This window comes from Labrus mixtus, chromosome 15 (assembly GCF_963584025.1).
Source record: "Labrus mixtus chromosome 15, fLabMix1.1, whole genome shotgun sequence".
Lineage (NCBI taxonomy): Eukaryota > Metazoa > Chordata > Actinopteri > Labriformes > Labridae > Labrus > Labrus mixtus.
This window is the reverse complement of record NC_083626.1, coordinates 4,291,409-4,310,278: the sequence shown is the minus strand read 5'-3', so window position 1 is coordinate 4,310,278 and position 18,870 is coordinate 4,291,409. Positions and strand designations below refer to the sequence as shown.

Below are 18,870 nucleotides of genomic sequence, written 5' to 3'. Positions count from 1 at the left end.
TTACTTTTATTTCTTCCTACGACGTTGTGGTTTTGTTGAAAGGAAGTCAGTCACTCAGATACCTTATATTAATATTTCTCCATAAAAAAATGTGAAGGTGAATATTTGTCTGCAGAGCGGCCTGTACACCACAGGAGCTCATTCTGCATGTGTTTATTAAATGAAAAGAAAGAGGGTGAAACACAGCAGAGACCAACAAAGAAAAACGTGAGGAGACTTAAAAAGACGAGAAAGAAGAAGCAGCGCAGATGACAGGTTGGAGCATAAATCGTGCCAATCAGTTCAACAAACAAATTAAATGAGCAAGTCAAACAGCAACATGTTGTCACATCACAACTACTCAGAAAATATCCTATCACATCACATGCTAGTTTCTATAATCATCATCATCAAACCTTTGTTCATGCTTTTGATGAACAGTTTGAGAAATCATCACATAACCAAAACCACTGTGCAGTACAGAAAGTAAACTATGTGATCCCTGTCATCTTAAAAACACATCTGTGCTTTGTCCTTAAGGAGACAGGTCTGGAGGTACAGTAGTAGCTACATAGATTGGATCCCAGCATGAACATGAGAAGGTTTCCTCTTTCTCTATTCATCGCTACATTAGTGATGTAAAAGCAATTTCCTCCCTGACTTCCTTTGTCTCTCCTGCAGCCACAGGGCTCTGTTAATGCTGCGTGGTTACTATAGTAACAGTGTTCTACATTACCTGTTAGCCTGGCCTAATAGCCGGTGTTTGAAGTCAGGTGTCAAGTATTATCAGATATATTATATTATCATTTCCATAGTTGAGAAAATAAAGGGGCTCAGGATAGATTATTAACTGGAGATGATGAGAGGTGGGACTGTATGAGAGTCAGAGGTCGAGGTCACATCAGAGACGACAGACAAGTGGAGGTTATTTGTTCAGAAACCAGCAGATGACAATAAAAGTACTTATTCTGCTATCAGATATCATGGCTGTAAAGCAGCCAACCACCTGTCACACCATAAGAGCAATATTTCTTGTTTGCTGTCAGATGAGATAATTCAGTGACATGCCATGCAGGAAAGGTCTTCATTTTACTCACTGTAGGATATCATTAATGCTACTGCTGGGTTTCTATAGCAACTGTCCTTGATAGAAAAAAATGATGTATTGATGCTACAAAGCTATGTACTGTATTTGGTGCCTTTGATCATTTTGACTGACCAAACTAATTATTCATGTTCATTCAAGATATCTTATAAAAGTATATGAGTTATTACTGAACAGTGACTTATTTAACATGGGTGATAAATTAAATCTAATTAAACGAGTCAGTGTCTGACAGAGGCTGGGTGTAAAAAGATGGACATCATAAAACAATACAAAAGACAAAAAACACGAGACAGTTGGACAGTGTCTGTGTTTTTGAATTGTAATCTGTCATCACGACTCTGCACCTTATCTGTAAACCAATTTGCACATTGTAATTGTTGTTTTATCTTAATTTATTGTTTGTAAACTGTCTCTTAATCATGTAATATTTATTATGACGTGTGCTGCTGCCCTCTTGGCCAGGTCACCCTTATGATCTCAATGGGGTTATTACCTGATTAAATCTTTTATTTATGCTTTTTTTTTTTTTTTTTTAAATCATACGCTGTACTATGTTAACATCTTGGTTTAATGTGTCATACACTAACTGGAGCCACATTGTGTGAATGGGAATTCAGCTGGTGCAACAGGTGTTTCTTAAATGGGTTAAATGTGAGTGAATTTAATGTTATTTTCACCTCAGACTGTCACAATTTTAACTTAAACTGAATGAAAATGATACACAGAAGATAAAATGTGACAACCACACATACATGTTTTAACCCAGCCCAAGTTCTTACTCCAAAAGTAAATCAAAAATGTATAAACATACAATCTTCTCTGTTAGCAAAAATTATTAAATGTATCCCTTTAACAACTGTGGAAAAAATGTGAGCACTAAATGCCATTTCTCACCTCTAAGTGACATAAAACTCATTCTTATAATAATACTACTACTGGTTATAAATACTGAAACAAGTTGGAATAAATTAGTTTAATATTACATTTCTGTTTGTAAATGAAGATATATATGCAGTATTGTCAGCATGCAGGGTGACAGGGTGTCACATTACCATCACTGTTTCTATAGTGACATGTCATTTGTTAACTGTATCTACAACACATTTCCTGTCACCTAAATTTCCAAAGTAACATGTGAAGATGTCTCTTAGAACCTTTATGTCAAAATGCAAACATGCTTAAATGATCCCAGCTCTTTTCTATCCTGTCAGCCCCTGCATCCTCAGCTGATTCAGCCGTGTCAGGTAATATTTCACTCCGTCAGTTAATACAAGAAGATGACAAGTGGCAATATTTCATGACCTACCATGGCTGCATTGCCATAGCAACATCAGCTCCCTTTTCAGAAAAAAATACAGCTAGTTGTAATATCTATTAACAGGGCCTGTAGCCTGTAAAGGAACAGTCTATCAGTCATGTCTACTGCTCTAAATAACAGCAGCACCTTCAGTCACCTGGTAGATTGTCAAAGTCTTTTTTACAATCTGAGATAGTGTGTGGTTGCAGTTCTTTCCTTATCTTTTCTATATCCATACATGCTAATATCTTTATGTTATGGCAGAATATTTAACCTTAAAATTGACATTGTCTATCACCGTTGGAGATACAATTTCATCATGTTGATCAGCTTGTTATTCATATTTCTCTTGGTTGACAGTTCCAATTAAGACTGTTGAAGAGCTGGCAACACAGTGACAACTATGAATTCAGCACCAACTAATTATAGGCTTCACATGTCGCTATACAGCCTACATTCTATTTAACAACATGCCACCATTTTTTTATATCTTTCAAAAGAACCTTTTATCAATATTTTTGGTTTTAGTGTGATATGCTGACCCTTTAAAAACATCATTACGTCAATGCAACAACTAATTAAACAAGTTTGAACCTCTTTCTTGCACATTAGGTCCTGCTTGTTGTGCAAGTTGAAAATAAAAAATAATTTCCTTGTGAAATCTTGTCAGGGCTTTCCTTATGTAGTAAGAAAGGTGACTCTTAACTTCCAACAAGCACCACTGATAAAAATCAAATATGTCTCCACACCCTGATTACCATTTCACTGAAATGTATAAACAACTGAATAACAGATATGTAACTTTGACCTAAAAAAGGACGACAGAAATAGAAAATGGTGTGTTCTTCCTTTACCTCGTTGAAATGTGCATCCTGAGTAGCGGTGAGTCCAAAGCCACTTTGCTGGGTCTCAAAGGTCAGCAGGCGGGAAAGCAGTCGTTCGGCGATCTGCAGGTCATTGCCATAGAGTCGAGAAGTAGCCTCAGTGACATCACGGAGCTGGTGTGCAAGTTTCTTCTCCATGATTGTGTTCAGCTCCGTTTCATTACGCTCCAGAGAATCAAGCTAGACACACAGAGAGGAGCAAAATATGAAAAAGTAATCTAAACATTTATTCAAGAATTACTGAAATATTATACAACATTTTCTGTATGCAGCAGGTTTGCATTATACCCGACACACACATGTAATCATATTAAGCATCTTCATATTATTATTTTATATCTTCAAGCAAATAGTCTACAAGTTTACTGCAAGACCCCCGCGTCCTGAACCTTTTACTTCTATTCTTGGTCTGTCCTTGGACATTTAAATTAGATAGAAAACTATGGATACTGCAGTCCGAATTCGAGAGAGACCCCGCCCCCTCCTCCCTTGAATCAATTTGCACACGGGTTGCCATGTCACAGACACGGAAGCTTCATTGTTGAGACCGAGGGGAAAGGGGGGGGGGGGGGGGGGGGGGCAGCCGTGTGGGGGAGCCTTGAAAGCGTATTCCACCTTCTCCAGACAAAATAAATACAGAGCAGTCCAGACCAGAATCTAAACTTACGAGGACATGCTGTCTGCTGCATTGTTGTCAGAGAATCCAGCACTTTTTATGATTTCATTCAGTAAATATCTTACATATTTACCTTTAATCATATGCTTTTAAGAATTATTTGGATCTAAATAAGGTCAAAGATGTACATACTCAAACCAATACAAGCACTTTACCAAAAACAGGGATGGTTAACCACTTTCCCAGACAGTTCGGCTTGTGACCTGTGAGAACATGTATTTAATGATGTAAGTGGAATACATACAGCAGCATTGAGCTCCACAAATGGAGGTGAGGTACAGTTGTAAAGGTCTGGCTCCAGCCATCCTCTCTCTACGTCACAGTGTCTGATGGCTGCGCCTGTAACGAGGAGAGAACATCGCAAATAAAAATGAACTAATGTTCAAAACTGCCATCGATTGTACATTAGTATCTTAGTGTTTAAACGTCCTGTACAGACCGACAGAGCCTTTGGGGCAGGGCACTGCAGCAGGGAGGTTAAACTTGGTCCTAGGCCACCAGATCCCCTGAGTGATGGTCTTTGGACATCCATCATAGATGACTGCAGAGAACAAAACACATTATTTAAAAATCAGACTTATCTGCTCATTGAACTTTTTAATTAATAAACAAAACAAAAAGTCACACATTGTGTGAGAATAGGAACTCAGCTACAAATTAAAGGAAGTAATTAGAATAGGGAACCTGCAAAGTGACTTTTCTGAACAGAGAAGAAAACAAAGCTGATAAAGAGAGAAAATGTTAAATAGAAGAAGAATACAATCAACCATGTCTTCTAGTGTGAAAGAAAAGAAAAGATTACAGTGGAAAATGAAATCCTATAATTACACAGTTATGATTAAAAATGCTAAAAGCTCGGCAGTGACTAATCTTTTCCGATCATGCCTGTTTGTCTCAGTTCATAATTCACAGTCTGAACACTGCTTTTAAATCCAACTTGACAATTGCATTTAAAATCACACTGGATACTGTTTTCTGTCCCACCTGACAAGTTACACAAGCTACAGAAAACAAAACTAAAGAAAATATGGAACCATTTGGATGATTTTTCTCTTTGCTGGAGAACAGCACAGACAAAGCTTTAATATTGAATGTAGATGAAGCAGACAGTTTTTGTCAACACACCACAAAAGAGATTTAAGATAGTGACACATTTTTAACCATGACAATAGAGTAGCTGTTTATTCAAACATGAAAAAAAACATGTTTTGACACATTATCTTGGTGCCTCCTGTGAGGCAAGGTACTTTTATTGTCGGGGAAATTTCATTCCAGCAGTGAAATCAAATCTGCAGTGTGTGTGTGTGTGTGTGTGTGTGTGTGTCAGTGTGTGAGACGTGAAGATGAGCACAAAGACAAATTACTTAATAAAAGATGAAGCACCCTGATCAATAAATAAGAGAGAATTTTAAAGGAAAACAAGATATTACATTTTAAAAAACAAAAAGGCATTCTCACCTTCACAGCCTGAATTTGTGACCTCAGCAAAGGGGTTGTCACACGCGTTGCATTGGCGACCAATCACACCTGGCCTACACTGGCACTGGCCGGTCTCTGGGTCACATGAGCGCGAGAAGGAACCCACCGGGTAGCAGTCACATGGCAGACAGGTGTCAGAGCCCCGTGGATGGTAGTGAAACTCCTGGATACACACACACACACACACATAAACATTAACGAGGTATCAAACACAGTCAGAGGAATGTAAAATGTCCCCATGCTAAAAATAGAGTCAGCGATTACATCACCATGTACTCAAGAGTAAGAGTAATACAATGAAACAAAAAGAGGACACAACTGTCGTAAGAGAAACAACCCATAGACTATGTGTGAGGAAAGAAGTGAAGTATTTTGTTTAACCTGTATGAGATTATATATCTAACCACATGAAACAGCACCACTTTCATTCTTTAAAGTCCCACTCCACTCTGTTGGGTGTTTTGCTTATCTTAGATGTTTCAGCTTCACTGTAGTAAATTATGTATTAACAGTAGTTTGTTTGCGATTTGTGAAAGTCAAAGCTTTGTCAAGAATTTACACTTTTGAAAGAATGAAAGAAAACAGACTTTGAAAGAGAAGATGTTATTTAGTAAACCATATGAAACATAAATCAGTGTGTAATCTTTCTGAATGTGTTTGTACACATTATACCATATGTACAGGGGGATGTTTAAGGTAAGCTAGTTATAACCAAACAGAAGAAGATCATAGTAGAAAAGACTGTAATCTGTCACAGCTTTATGTTGGTGTTTTAAGGTAAAATTCAAAAGTAATCTGTCGCCTGAGCGTCAAACTAAGAACAGGCTGCTCTTCATTTGGTTGTTAGGTAAGGTTTCATTTAGTTTTAGGTATTTTAACTGCTGATTATTAATGCACTCAGAGGTTAAAGGAGAATCTCTTTAACAGAATAGCGAAATGTAATTCTTGATGCAGAATAAATGGATGAAGTCAGGAAATGGTATGACTACTAGTTGTGATTTTTGTAAATTCCTCACCATGGAGAAAGCCTCCTTAAAATATATACCGTGATATTACTGGGAGCTGTGTAGAAGATTTATGGTCCCTCAGAGCGAGCTGAACTTCTATAAACATAATTAGTGCCTTGTCCATTAAGATTCTCAACAGCAGATAAAGTAGGATGATGGGGTTGTGCAATTTGTCATCATGTCACTACTGCCAGTTGTGAATCTTTGTAGGTTTAATTTGCAACGTCAAACTGTTTTTTTTCTTCTCTTTGCAGTGTGGATGATTTTTATCCTCAGTATATTATATAATATTTATCTTATTGTTATCTTTCTCAGTTTGTGTGAGCCAGCCGAGACCAGAACGTTATCTACTTATCTTTTATTTTAAGCCTAATTTTTGGGGGGAAAATAAAGAACAAGAAGCCAAAGGTCGCAGGGAAACATGTGGTTAAGTGCTTTGTTCAAGGGCGATATCAGAGATTAAAGATTCAGATTAAAGACACAGCCATCTTAGCCCATCAGACCATCACAGGGTCAGATGATTACTGGGAGTCTGGGTTAAACTCCAGCCAAAGGGTCTGTCCTTCTGATCCTTCTGATATTAGACGACTCGATGTGACAATGTAAGAGTAACTGAGTCACATTTGAATAGATTTACAGCTCAGTTACAAGACAAATACTACTTACCAATAAATAAAAAAATAACCATTTGATTCTGCAGCCTCATAAAACAGGCTCTGTACTATAATTAATAATCATTATTTTCTGTTTCAATCAGCCTTGATCACATTTTTACCACTGAGGCACTAGTCTTTCTTTCTTCTACAAGAGTATATTTGTCACAGCGACAGATCTGTTTATGAATGGAGCATACAACTATGCACCTCAGACAAGTCTGTGTTTTTATTTTGTGCTGTTGTTTTTTTAGAGCTTGTTTTATTTTGATGATTGTCAGATTGGGGGAAACAAGAACGAACATACAGTATACACAAAGTCTTGTAATTTCTGTCATCCTATCTTTAGACTCTTTGGGAAGTTGCATAAGAATTAGCGTTCCAAACACAAATGCCTGAAAGTTGAACCGCATGTTTGTGTGTTTCCTGGTTACCTTGCAGTGACAGTGTCCGTTGGTTTTATTACAGTTGGGGTCGAAGCCTTTATTAGTGTCACAGTGGCACGGCCCACAGGTCGGAGATCCCCACCAACCCCTGGGACACTGGTGATCAATTCTACACAGAAACACAACAACAGTCGTTAAGGGTGGGGAAAGGAAAGCAGGCGACAGAGCAACAAACCAAGACTAAAACTTGTAAAAGTTATTTTTCTTAAGAACAAATGCTTAAAAAACAATGAGAGTGGGGAAAAAATCAACTAGAGCGGGATCAAACTGAGAGAAAATATGAAAGTAGGGACAGACCAGAGAAAAAGGGGTGAGAGGGTTTAAGATCTCATTACAAAGGTGTTGAAATAATATCCAGTTTAGCAAACACTTTAGAATATACTGAGTCATTAAAGTCCAACAACAGTAGTTGACATGTATACAATAACACAATCCTGAAGCCTTTTATTATTTACCCTGAAGATGCATATAAAAAAATTGAAATCATCACTAACACTATTTTCACGTTGTTCACACACAGTGGCTCCTCCGCTCCTTTAAACATCTTGTAACTATTCATTCATTAAAATGTGTGCAGGATTTAGACAGTTTCTTCTAAAACAACAGAATTTCTCTGGTTTATTCAACACTTGGCTCTTTCATTCTCTTTTTCAATTAATGTGCGCTTCCTCTGTTCTCTGCGTCTAATGGATCACTGAGGAGATAACTGCTCAGCTAGGCTAATGCTGATTCTCGTGTGCATCTCTTTATTGCTCCTCACGGGAAGTTTAGCAGACAGAAGTCAGATATCAGTGCTCTTTATAGAATATTAGGATCAACTCCAGAGGTTTTTTATTACATCTCATGACAGAATTTACTTTCATTAGGAAGCTTCACTGCCTGCTGTGTATTATCTGCTGCTTATAGGGCTGAAAAGAAGAGACAAAAAAAATGTTCTGTCTGATCCTGACAAGGGGGAGGAGTGAACCTTCTACAACTGATGGGACTCTTTATAATAAGCTGTTTCACCACAAAACACCAAATAGAGGTGGAATAAAAGAAAACTTCATCCTGTTCATTTATTACACATTTATGTATCACCTTTCTTTATAAGATGAATCTGCCTTTAACTGGGATTATGTTTACTTTAATAAATCATCACATTTGAGAAGTAGAAATATTATTTTACTTTAAATTGAATAACCCATAATCAATAGATATGTTATCCATCAAACATTTTGATAAATGTGCCAAATTTCACATTTGACATTTCTATTTAGGATAAAAGAGGCTAAATGACAGAAGAAGACAGGCAGAAGAAACATATCAGGGAAAATTAAAAGAGAGTAAATGCCTTTGCACGCTGAGTCCACTTTTTTCTGAAGCACTTTTTGGATCCATAATTCGAAAATGTTACACACAGACACCTTGCACACTGAGTCCAATGCGTTTATTTTTCTATTAATTGCGAAAATTAGCAGTATGAGACAAAATGTCTCTTAATCACACAGAGTTATCAAACAGTAACGGAGTTCTTTCACTCCTTGAAAAAAACAATAAAGGGGTCCGTCCACATGAAAACAAGAATATAGCGAGAAAAGATTCACACACACACACACACACACACACACACACACACACAGACACACACACACACACACACACACACACACACACACACATACACACAGACAAGAAAAGATCATGATGACATTAATTTAAAGCTGTGTGGATTTGACAGGCAGGAAGGAGAGCAGAGAGGGGGGTTAGGTCAGGGTCATGCTCTCTTCACACAGTTTAACACACACAGATAACCTCCATGTGTGTGTGTGTGTGTGTGTGTGTGTTATTACGTTAAGTCTACACTCATCCCACTGTGGATTACATGCAAGGCTGGAGATGTGGGGCAACAAGGCAGAACTAAAGCTACCAACAAACACACACTCTCAAACGTACGCTTGGACGCAGCTTAGCTGTGCAACAAACAGCATCAAAGAGCTTTAGACATTGTTAGCTTCTCTCAGGTGCACTGCTGAGCAGATTGTGTGTGTTCAGTGTGTGTGTGTGTGTGTGTGTGTGTGTGTGTGTGTGTGTGTGCAGTGTGTAGCTGTACCTGTGCTGGCAGTACTGTCCGTAGTGGTTGTCACCACAGTCACAGATGTATCCATGGGAGGAGCTGGGCTTCCTGTGGCACTGAGCCTCGTTTTCACACGGGTTCAGATGACAAGCATCGGTGCAGCCTCTCCCATAGTAACCTGTCAGACAGAAAGAGAGAGCAAGAGAGAGAGAGAGAGAGAGAGAGAGAGAGAGAGAGTAAATGAAGAATTTCGAAATAGTTTAGAATCAGAATCAGCTTTATTGGCCAGGTATGAGTACACATACAGTGAATTTAATTCTAGTCATCTAGTCTCTATAATTGACATAAGGTAGATAGTTTTACACTATTTACATTAAAACTGTGCATAGATTGATTTCAGATGAGGGGACGTTATTTACATGAGTAACTGTGTCCCTAAAAGCAAAGATAAATAATTGCATTTACAGGCAGGTGAAGTGTCACAGGTTTATTAGACAATGATTGCTCAAGTTCAAAATATGCTTCATTGACATACAATCCATACTATATATACACTAAAGAGAGATACAGTACATCACTTTGCAAATTCATACCATTTGCTGCATGGATCATAGTCATTGAAATATACACTATTTAGAGTCTAGTAAGTGTGAAAACCCCGTAAATATAATGCAGAAAAATGCAGTTTTTAAGGGCTTTGCAGTAGAAACGTTGAGTTGTTCTACATCTGCCTGACTTTTATATCAGAGCAGTACTTCTGTTTGATATTCTAGTCCTTCACTACTGGAGTTGACATGATTTATTTAAAAAATATATAATAATAAGACATGTGAGAAAAATAAAAGGAAGCAGGTAGTCAAAATATCTGTGAAGAGCTTCCCTGGCATTTTCAGCCATGAAATTCTGCTCCACAACAAAACAACTATTGAAATCTAAACATGCAGAACAGAGCTCCATTTACTCTCCATGTACCGGATATAATAACCTGTCACCTTACAGCTAAACATCTCAAACATCAAACACAAATGTCATTTTCCAGACGCTCTCCTGCTGGGCCAACCACTGGAAAACAAGACCCAACTGTGCATTAAAATGCTGTCATCGTCTGCTCACACAGAAAGCAACACTTTCTCTGAACAGAATTGACATCTGTGCTCTAGAAAAGGATTTCAAAAGAGAATATTAATTATTTCAGATCTGACACAAACACTGACAAGTAGAACACGATAGATTAGGAAATAATACACATTACAGCAGAGTGCACAAGGAGAGGCTTGTCTGCATGAAATTTAAATAAAATTAAATACATGAAAAACTGTGAATTTCAGCTAAAACAAGAGGAAGTGCAGGGTTCACCTGAGCCAATAACTCCAGATTAAGACGACTTTATTAATCCCAGAAAGGCAATTCAGTTTCACAGCCTACTGAGTCATTGAAAGAAGCCAAGACAATATAAAGGAAACAAAAGTCCCAGCAGCATTCAGACAATTACATTCACATGCCAGTAACAAGAGTTCAACAGACCAACAGGTGGCTAAATGAAAAGCCAGATCTAGTATATCTAGAAATTCATGAATACAACGCCTTACAGGTTACCTAAATGTATAGAAGTCCATACAGTAAATCAATTAAAAATGTAAAGAATTCAACAGCCTGACAGCTGAAGGGATAAAAGAGTTTGAGTATCTGTTGGTTCTCCTTGGAGGGGCGAGATAGCGCCGTCCAGAAAGCATTAAAGAAAAGACAGACGAAAGAACGTGTCCAAAGTGCGTTTTTCTTACCATTCACAAAATGTTCACATATATCAAGCCTACATGTGTACATGACTGTGACTGTGAAACAGAAGCTCTTTAAGTACAATCACCTTTGTAAAGAAAGGTAGAAACATCAGCTAAAGAAAAATAGATTTAAACATGTCAGGTCATTTAAGAAAATAATTTAACACCTCTCAAACATAATAGACAGAGAGAAATGTGCCTGAGCAAAAAGCAAAGACAGCATACTTTAACAAGCCACTTCAGCACAACACAAAAGACACACAACAATTCCCATTATGCACTTCGGTGTGCGCCGCTGCAGCACTGTAAACGTAGCCGTCATGCACTTCAATGCAATCCCCAGACACTCCACACAAACACAGCAGCCTCTTCTATGGTAATACAGGGCAGCACATACAACCCCTCTTTAATCTAATGACTCCAGCTGAGTGCTTCACACACACACTTTGGGGTGTATTTAGCACAAATAAAGAAGGCCTTTCAACCAGACCTACTTTTCATTTAAACAGAACATGATTGTTGTATTAACTCTTTCATTAAAGTGCCCACTTTCAGGGTGGGATGGTGAAAACATTGAATCCAATGATCAAATTTTCAGACGGGCCCTGAGAGAATTCAACAGACTTTTGTCTGATATGAATATTAATTTAGAAACACTCGATCATCATGAGACAGCTGATGAAGATAATGATAGTACTGATTGTATTAATTTAGTAAAATGTGCCAGAAAACACAAAAACAGACGTGTCATTTATACGTTTCTGATATCAGTTTTGACCACATCACTGAATCTGACCTCAGCATGATTTCATTATTTAAGAGCTGGGACAAAGACAAGAAATGTAGCTCATCTAAAGGTTTAGGTTTTACTTAAAAAAATCATCACAGGATGTTTGTTGTCCAAAATAATTACAAATACATATACCTTTAATAAAATAAAATAAACCTTTCTTTTTTGTTAAACCTACTCTAATTGAATATTTGCATAAATTCTGATCACATTATTCACAGTGTATCAATGATAAATGGTAAATGGACTTGAGCTTGTAGAGCGCTATTCTAGTCTTCTGACAACACAAAGCTTTACAGCGCAGGTCACACCTACACATTCACACACTGATGGTAGAGGTTGCTATGTAAAGTGTCCATCAGAAGTAACTAATCCATTCATACACATTCATATGCCCAGAACCAACAGGAGTAATTTGGGGTTAAGTGTCTTGCCCACGGACACATCAGACATGTGGCTGCAGGAGCTAGGTAACAAACCCCCGACCTTCCGGTTCAGAGACGACCGACTCTACCAACTGAGCCTATCTTATCAACTAGTTCAAACACGTTTCCTTCTGCAGTCTGCCATTTGGGCATTGCTTGAGAAATCTGAAATCTTTTCATTTCGTACAATAAATAATACAGAGCACACTGTCTGCGTCAATTTTTGAAAAGACAGAAATCTGTCTAGCTGTTAGCAGAAAACGGCAGATACGCCAGATCTACTGCTAGATTTCTGATTTCTTAACAGCTTCAAATTTCACGATGGCGGCAGCCTGAATGGACAATTTTGTAAATGAAATGGTCATTGCAGAGGAATGGCGAGAACATTTTAGCATGTCAAGGACGTCGTTGTTGACTTGGCATGCTCATGACAGCCTTAACAGTGCGTTTTGCGTTTTCATGTGGAAGATTTTTTTGAGAACTGAGCGTGTGTGAAAGGGAATCATCTGTTCACTCCACTGAAAGTGTTTCTATGATCCTCGCCATAAGGTGTGAAACAGTAACGTTGCACTGATATGATGCATGGCTGATGTCGTTTGGTTGTCTCGCTCTATAAATACACATAATGTTCTTTTAGTTACTGAGAATTTTAACAACGTGATCCTGTGACATTAAAGCAAATGTCAGCACGTGTTGGAAAATGTGTTTTTAAAGCTTTCATTTTGACATTATCTTTTTGAGACACTCAGTAACACGAACACCGTCACACACAAGACTCATGTTAATATTCAAATGAAGAATAATAAACGTATCAAGTGAAATAAAAAGCCATGTAATCTTTCCAACAGGATATTACATTTTGCCCAGAGTGTCACACTGATTGCGTTGACAGTCTCTCCAACAAAAGTCTCAGCCTCACATACAATCTCCTTTCACCCTCCAGTAAGTGTGTTTTGCTTTCAGGCTGCCCTTCAATTTAACAGGAATGAAAAGAGGAGGTTTCTATAGATTGAAGAGTGACTGAAGAGTGTGTGCAGCTTGTCGAGGTCTGCATTCCTCCCTCTGCAGCGGACAAATACTGTATGTGTGAGGTCTGCTTTCATGCATTTGTCCACAAAACATACGGACACCTCTCACTGCTTTTCAAACATGTGGCCTTGGCTGCTTTAGACACAACAGAAGGTTTTCAATGACTCCTATTCTTTAAAGCTCTCTCTCTGCTTTGTGAAACTGCAGGTGTTGTAATTTGCAATGGAAACACACACTGTCCTTGCCATTCCTCCTTGCTGAAACCTTCATTTTCAATTCATTTGCTTTATCCTTTCTTTTTCTGTCTGCCTGAAAATATCAGGAATTCTACAAACAAAAGAGTAAAGACAACAGCAGCACTGTTTCCATTTTCAATTATTCGCGACAGTGTTCCTTTCACCAACATACAAACACAAACAGGTATGATTAAAAGATCACTCTCTCCTTCTCTCTCTCTCTCTTTTTCTCTCTCCCTCCCTCTCTCACACACACACACACTTCTATCCATCCTATACATCTTCAGACTTTCACCATGGCAACTGACAGAGAGGCGGCAGCAGCCTTGGCTGTTTTCAGACTCTTATAATGACACTGGCCTTGTCACAACAATATTGAACAGATTCTTGAATCTGTGAGAACAAAGGGCTCTAAATCAGATGTGTGTATGTGGTTTTTTGATATGTAACAGTCAGATCCCGCAGCTTCCTTAGAGAAGGTTTGGCTGTTCGGCTGTATACACTCATCCCGAGTGACTCACATCCGTCATGTCTGGCTTTGGACCTTTAATTGTCACACAACATCAACTTGATTTCTCCAGATGACAATCAGGAAAAGAAAGATGAGTCATGTGCTCACTGAACCGTCCATTTACGCTGTGTGTATCCAATTTTCTTCTTTCTGACAGTGGAAAGTTTTGGATGTCAGAAATATCTCATAAGAAGTAGTTAGGGTTGAAACAGAATAATGTGGAGAGAAGTCGCTCATTGTGGGACCCTCAACTAATTTCTATTCAGCTCCATAAAGCTTTTTTTATTTTTTAACTTCAGCATTTTGGTTTCACATCGCTCTTATCTCTCTTACCAAATACCTGTATAGTTTTAGTTTTGTTATCAAACCAGATCAATAAATGACATTTGTAGCTGAGGAACAATTTGTCACAGACAGGGAACAACTTTACCCTGATTCAGCACCTTCAGGATCTGGTACCTACTGTAGGTCTGAACAGGAAAGAACAGGCAGAAACTCATAAATCTCTCCCCGTGTATCCCAGAGGGACTGAGCTAAATATACTGCAGCCTCGCATCACTAACAAAAAACAATATTCAGATAAAATATACATTTCTGACAAACTCCTTTTGAAGAAATATTTATTCGGCACTTTCTGTTTTTAATCACTATTTAAATGGAACTCAATAAATCTGGCAACACCGAAAAAACATTTACCAGGTTTCCTGTTGTCAAACACTAATTCTTACCACATGTGCTGCAACTAAGTGGATTTTTAAACAACTCGGGGAACTGAAGCAGACATAAATCAACATGGCTGTAATTTATCATATTAAATTAAATTTTCACTGCAGTAAATTAGCCTGTAGCAACAGGCAGCAGCTGTCACACACTACTGTACAGTACAATATACTTTCTCTGACACACACACACACACACACACACACATACACACACATTCAGAGGATGAAAGAGCAGATGTATCTGTGCTTTGTCATGCAGAACCTCATCTCAGTGAGTGTGTCTAAATGTTATTGTGTGTGTTTTCTTGGAGGCTGTGCACGAATCAGACCTCCTGTCAGTTCATTGGTAGAATCACTTGGGCTAGTTTTAGCATCAGGCTTAAATACACACACAAATACACACATGAAAGAGAATTATTTAGAGTGCACCTCTCTTTTCTTTCTCTCGTTCTGGTTATATTAAACATTGATTTGATTTGTCTCTAAGCAGCATTCATTCTAAAACAAAATCCATTTTTAATGCCCATTGAGCTGATGAAATATAATGATCATGAGTGTGTGTGTGTGTGTGTGTGTGTGTGTGTGTGTGTGTGTGTGTGTGTGTGTGTTTACAGTAAATAGATGCATGTACGTGAAGTTTCTGCAAATGCTTAGTGTGTGTGTGTGTGTGTGTGTGTTAGCATTAGCTTGCGGGCTGGCGCAGGATGCTACAGGGATAGCAGCCCCTCTGTGCTTCCTCTTCCATGCTTTCAGGCCTGAGGCTCTTCACTTTCACGAACTACATCCTCCATGTAACACACTCTCTCACTCACTCGCCCCTTCTTCACTCCTCCACCTCCGCTTTAATCTCATGCTCTCGTTTCCAAACTTTTCTTTCTTCGTAAACTTGCCTTTGAAATTCTCTTCCGCAGTTTCTTCCGGCTTGCTCAGTCGCAGAGGTGTGACCGAGTCAACTTCAGTGCAAAGGTATTCCTACTTTACATGCAGACATCTGCAGTTGAAATGTTCCTAAAGTCACTGACTCACATTTGAATAAAATAAAACTCAGTTGGCTTTCAGCTCTAACTTCCCGGCTTTAACCCAAAGTGTTGTTTGTTGCTGAAATAGAGCTTTCCTCTGTTTGGTGGCAACAGCAAAGCAACACCTAACCCATATACACGCTGACATTTACATTTATTCAAATTCAAGGGAAACTTTTGTGATATTTCCCCATTTCCAGTGTAGTTTAGGCCATGTGACACAACCTTGAGTCAAAGTCTACATGAACAAAACCAAATTACAGCTTTCTTATTTCCCCTAACCAGTCACCCTAAACAACATTTACAAATTGTTCGGTGACAGCTTTAATTGATGTAAGTTTTGAAGAAGCAAACAGGAAACAGAGTTACATGAAGATTGTATTTTTAACCAGTTAGTCCAGATAATAAGAGATGTGTTTAGGGAGCGTAAAGACTAAAATACAAGAAGGTACTAGATGATACTAAGGATGAAAGTATCAATATCGAGGCAGTGAAAAATTAAAAAAGTGAACGTGCACATTCATCTTTTGCTCATACTCTCTCACCTGATGTTTCACATGTTTCTTTTTCTTAAACCTGCTGTTCCAGCTCTAGTCCCTCTCTCTTCTTTAATCATGAATATACTTTTGGTATTTGTCATCTCTGCTTGGTTGGTGTAGTCTGCTGATGCATTAGTAGCTAATACTCCTCCTCTGTTGTGTGTGAGTCTGTCATGACAATTATCTCTCACGTCTGTGATTTGCGTGTCTCTCTATGTGCATACACCAGTAGTCTCTGGATCTATTCCCAAATGTGTTACCAGTGTTTTCAGGCTGTTTGATTTGACTTTCTCGTGCCCTCTTTCTTCTCTTTCCCAATCTAGCCTCGAAACTTTCAGTGTTTATACTATTTCTGTCATTCGCCTCTTTCTCTTCATTAATCATTTACACACAGTCTCTCTCTTCTTCCTTCTTTGCTTTTCTTTTTTCTCCATTGTTCTCTTTTGTCTTCTCTTTCATTCATTACTTCTTTCTTTGCAGTTTACTTTCCCTCTCCTCTCTCTTTCTTTACTTTTCACTCTTCTACATCTCCTCTAATCAGGTTTTTCTTCATCACATTAATTCTGCCTCATTATTTTCACCTGACTAAGGAGATTTTGGTAGTTAGCCTGCAGACGGTTTCTTTCCCTCAGTGGATGAGAGCTCATTATGCCATCCCAAATATCTATTTAACCCAGTTAGAGAGCTGGCGCACACCCACACAGATATAGCCATATTATAATGATTCCCTTTTCCTCTCTCTGAGTCAGCTGGCTTCTTTCACCTTGTCAAAATATTCAGACTCTTACCCCGCTCAGTTCTAGCCTCTGTAAAAACACAATCACTGATGCTACAAACTCATACGGTCATTCACACAGCAACACTATCCACTGAGTCACATATCACATATGGTTTAGTAAGAGAAGTCCGGATATGGCTCAATTGACTTCACACAGTGACAGAAAGCAGAAAATAAGGAGTGAGGCCTGTATGTCGGTCACAGCCTGCAGGAGTTAGCATGACTTGCAGTATAACAATGAACACATTTGTTACAGTCAGAAAGCTTCTATTCAAATACTTTTTCTAAAATATTAACCTCATTAGGTGCCCTTGTGTTTGCCCAGCAGGATCCCTTATTATGCTGTGCAGTGAAATACATTTTAATGTAAACAATCATATTTTCAGCATATGAGTGCAGTCTCTCACTTTCTCAGGACGATTCATTTCTCTAAACGTCACTTCATGATTGTGAGCAAACATTTTCTGCTTTTTTCCCAGATTACAACATTTTAAAACTTGTCAACAAAATCCAGCATCATCTCTCTGATGACTCACCGGGTTCGCAGAGACAGGTGTGGCGCTCCCATTCGTCCGAACAACGGCTGTGTGAGGGGCAAGGAGATGAGACGCAGGGGTTGCCAACACTACAGCCTGTCTCTACTTTGACAGCTCTGCTCGGGCGGGGCAGGGGAGGGGCATCAGGCCGTACACCCAGTCGAACCCCCTGCAGAGAGAGAGAGAGAGAGAGGTGTGTCTGTGTTTAAACAGCTTCATTCATGTTTCTTTCTCAACATCATTTCTAAGCACATTTCCATCTCTTACATGCCAATACTTCAGGCTTCCCATCCATCAATAAGCATTAAATATTCACTTCATCCATCATCACCTGTATGCATCCTTTTATCCCGTTTTGAACCTCTCCGGAGCCCAGCACTCCTCCCACATGCAGATGTTTCACCTTCAAACCATGAATCTCATTTCCCACTATCACCGTTCCCTAATGAAGAGAGAAAGCGGGAGAGAGGTTAAGGGACAGATGGAGACAGGAAGGGCAAAGATTATTATTATTAATAGCTGTATGCAATCAGAATACCTGAACAAAGACACACATGGAACTCATTTAAAACCATTACTCTTTAAATAACGTGAAAATATCAGAGCTGCCAACAGGAATAAGGAATGATGAAATAAGTCAGAGGGAGGTAAAGACGTCATCGCTCACAAAGGTCTGACTAAATAGAATGATAGATTCAATAGTTTACACAATGAAAGTCTGTAAGATAGAAATCCTTTATAGATATAAAAGAACATAAGGATGGTTTCTATGAGGAAATATAGATTTTTCTTGTTTTTTAACATTTCAAACTGAAAGTCATGAGTCCTCTATTTTGTCACTGAGAAGTCAATAATAATGACTGCTGCTGTCATTCAACGGTTTGAGAGGTGGCTGTGAAAATGGGGTAAATTGTTTTATAAC

General features: G+C 38.5%; 1 protein-coding gene across 1 annotated transcript in view; it reads right to left on the bottom strand.

The window, feature by feature from the left end:
• Positions 1 to 18,870, bottom strand: part of celsr3 (cadherin, EGF LAG seven-pass G-type receptor 3) — a 103,649-nt gene that overhangs the window by 26,003 nt on the left and 58,776 nt on the right. The window contains 8 exon segments of the mRNA XM_061058252.1: positions 3,239 to 3,448; positions 4,189 to 4,283; positions 4,384 to 4,485; positions 5,403 to 5,586; positions 7,518 to 7,638; positions 9,622 to 9,763; positions 17,949 to 18,117; positions 18,280 to 18,390. Of these exon segments, the coding sequence (XP_060914235.1) occupies positions 3,239 to 3,448; positions 4,189 to 4,283; positions 4,384 to 4,485; positions 5,403 to 5,586; positions 7,518 to 7,638; positions 9,622 to 9,763; positions 17,949 to 18,117; positions 18,280 to 18,390 (1,134 nt within the window).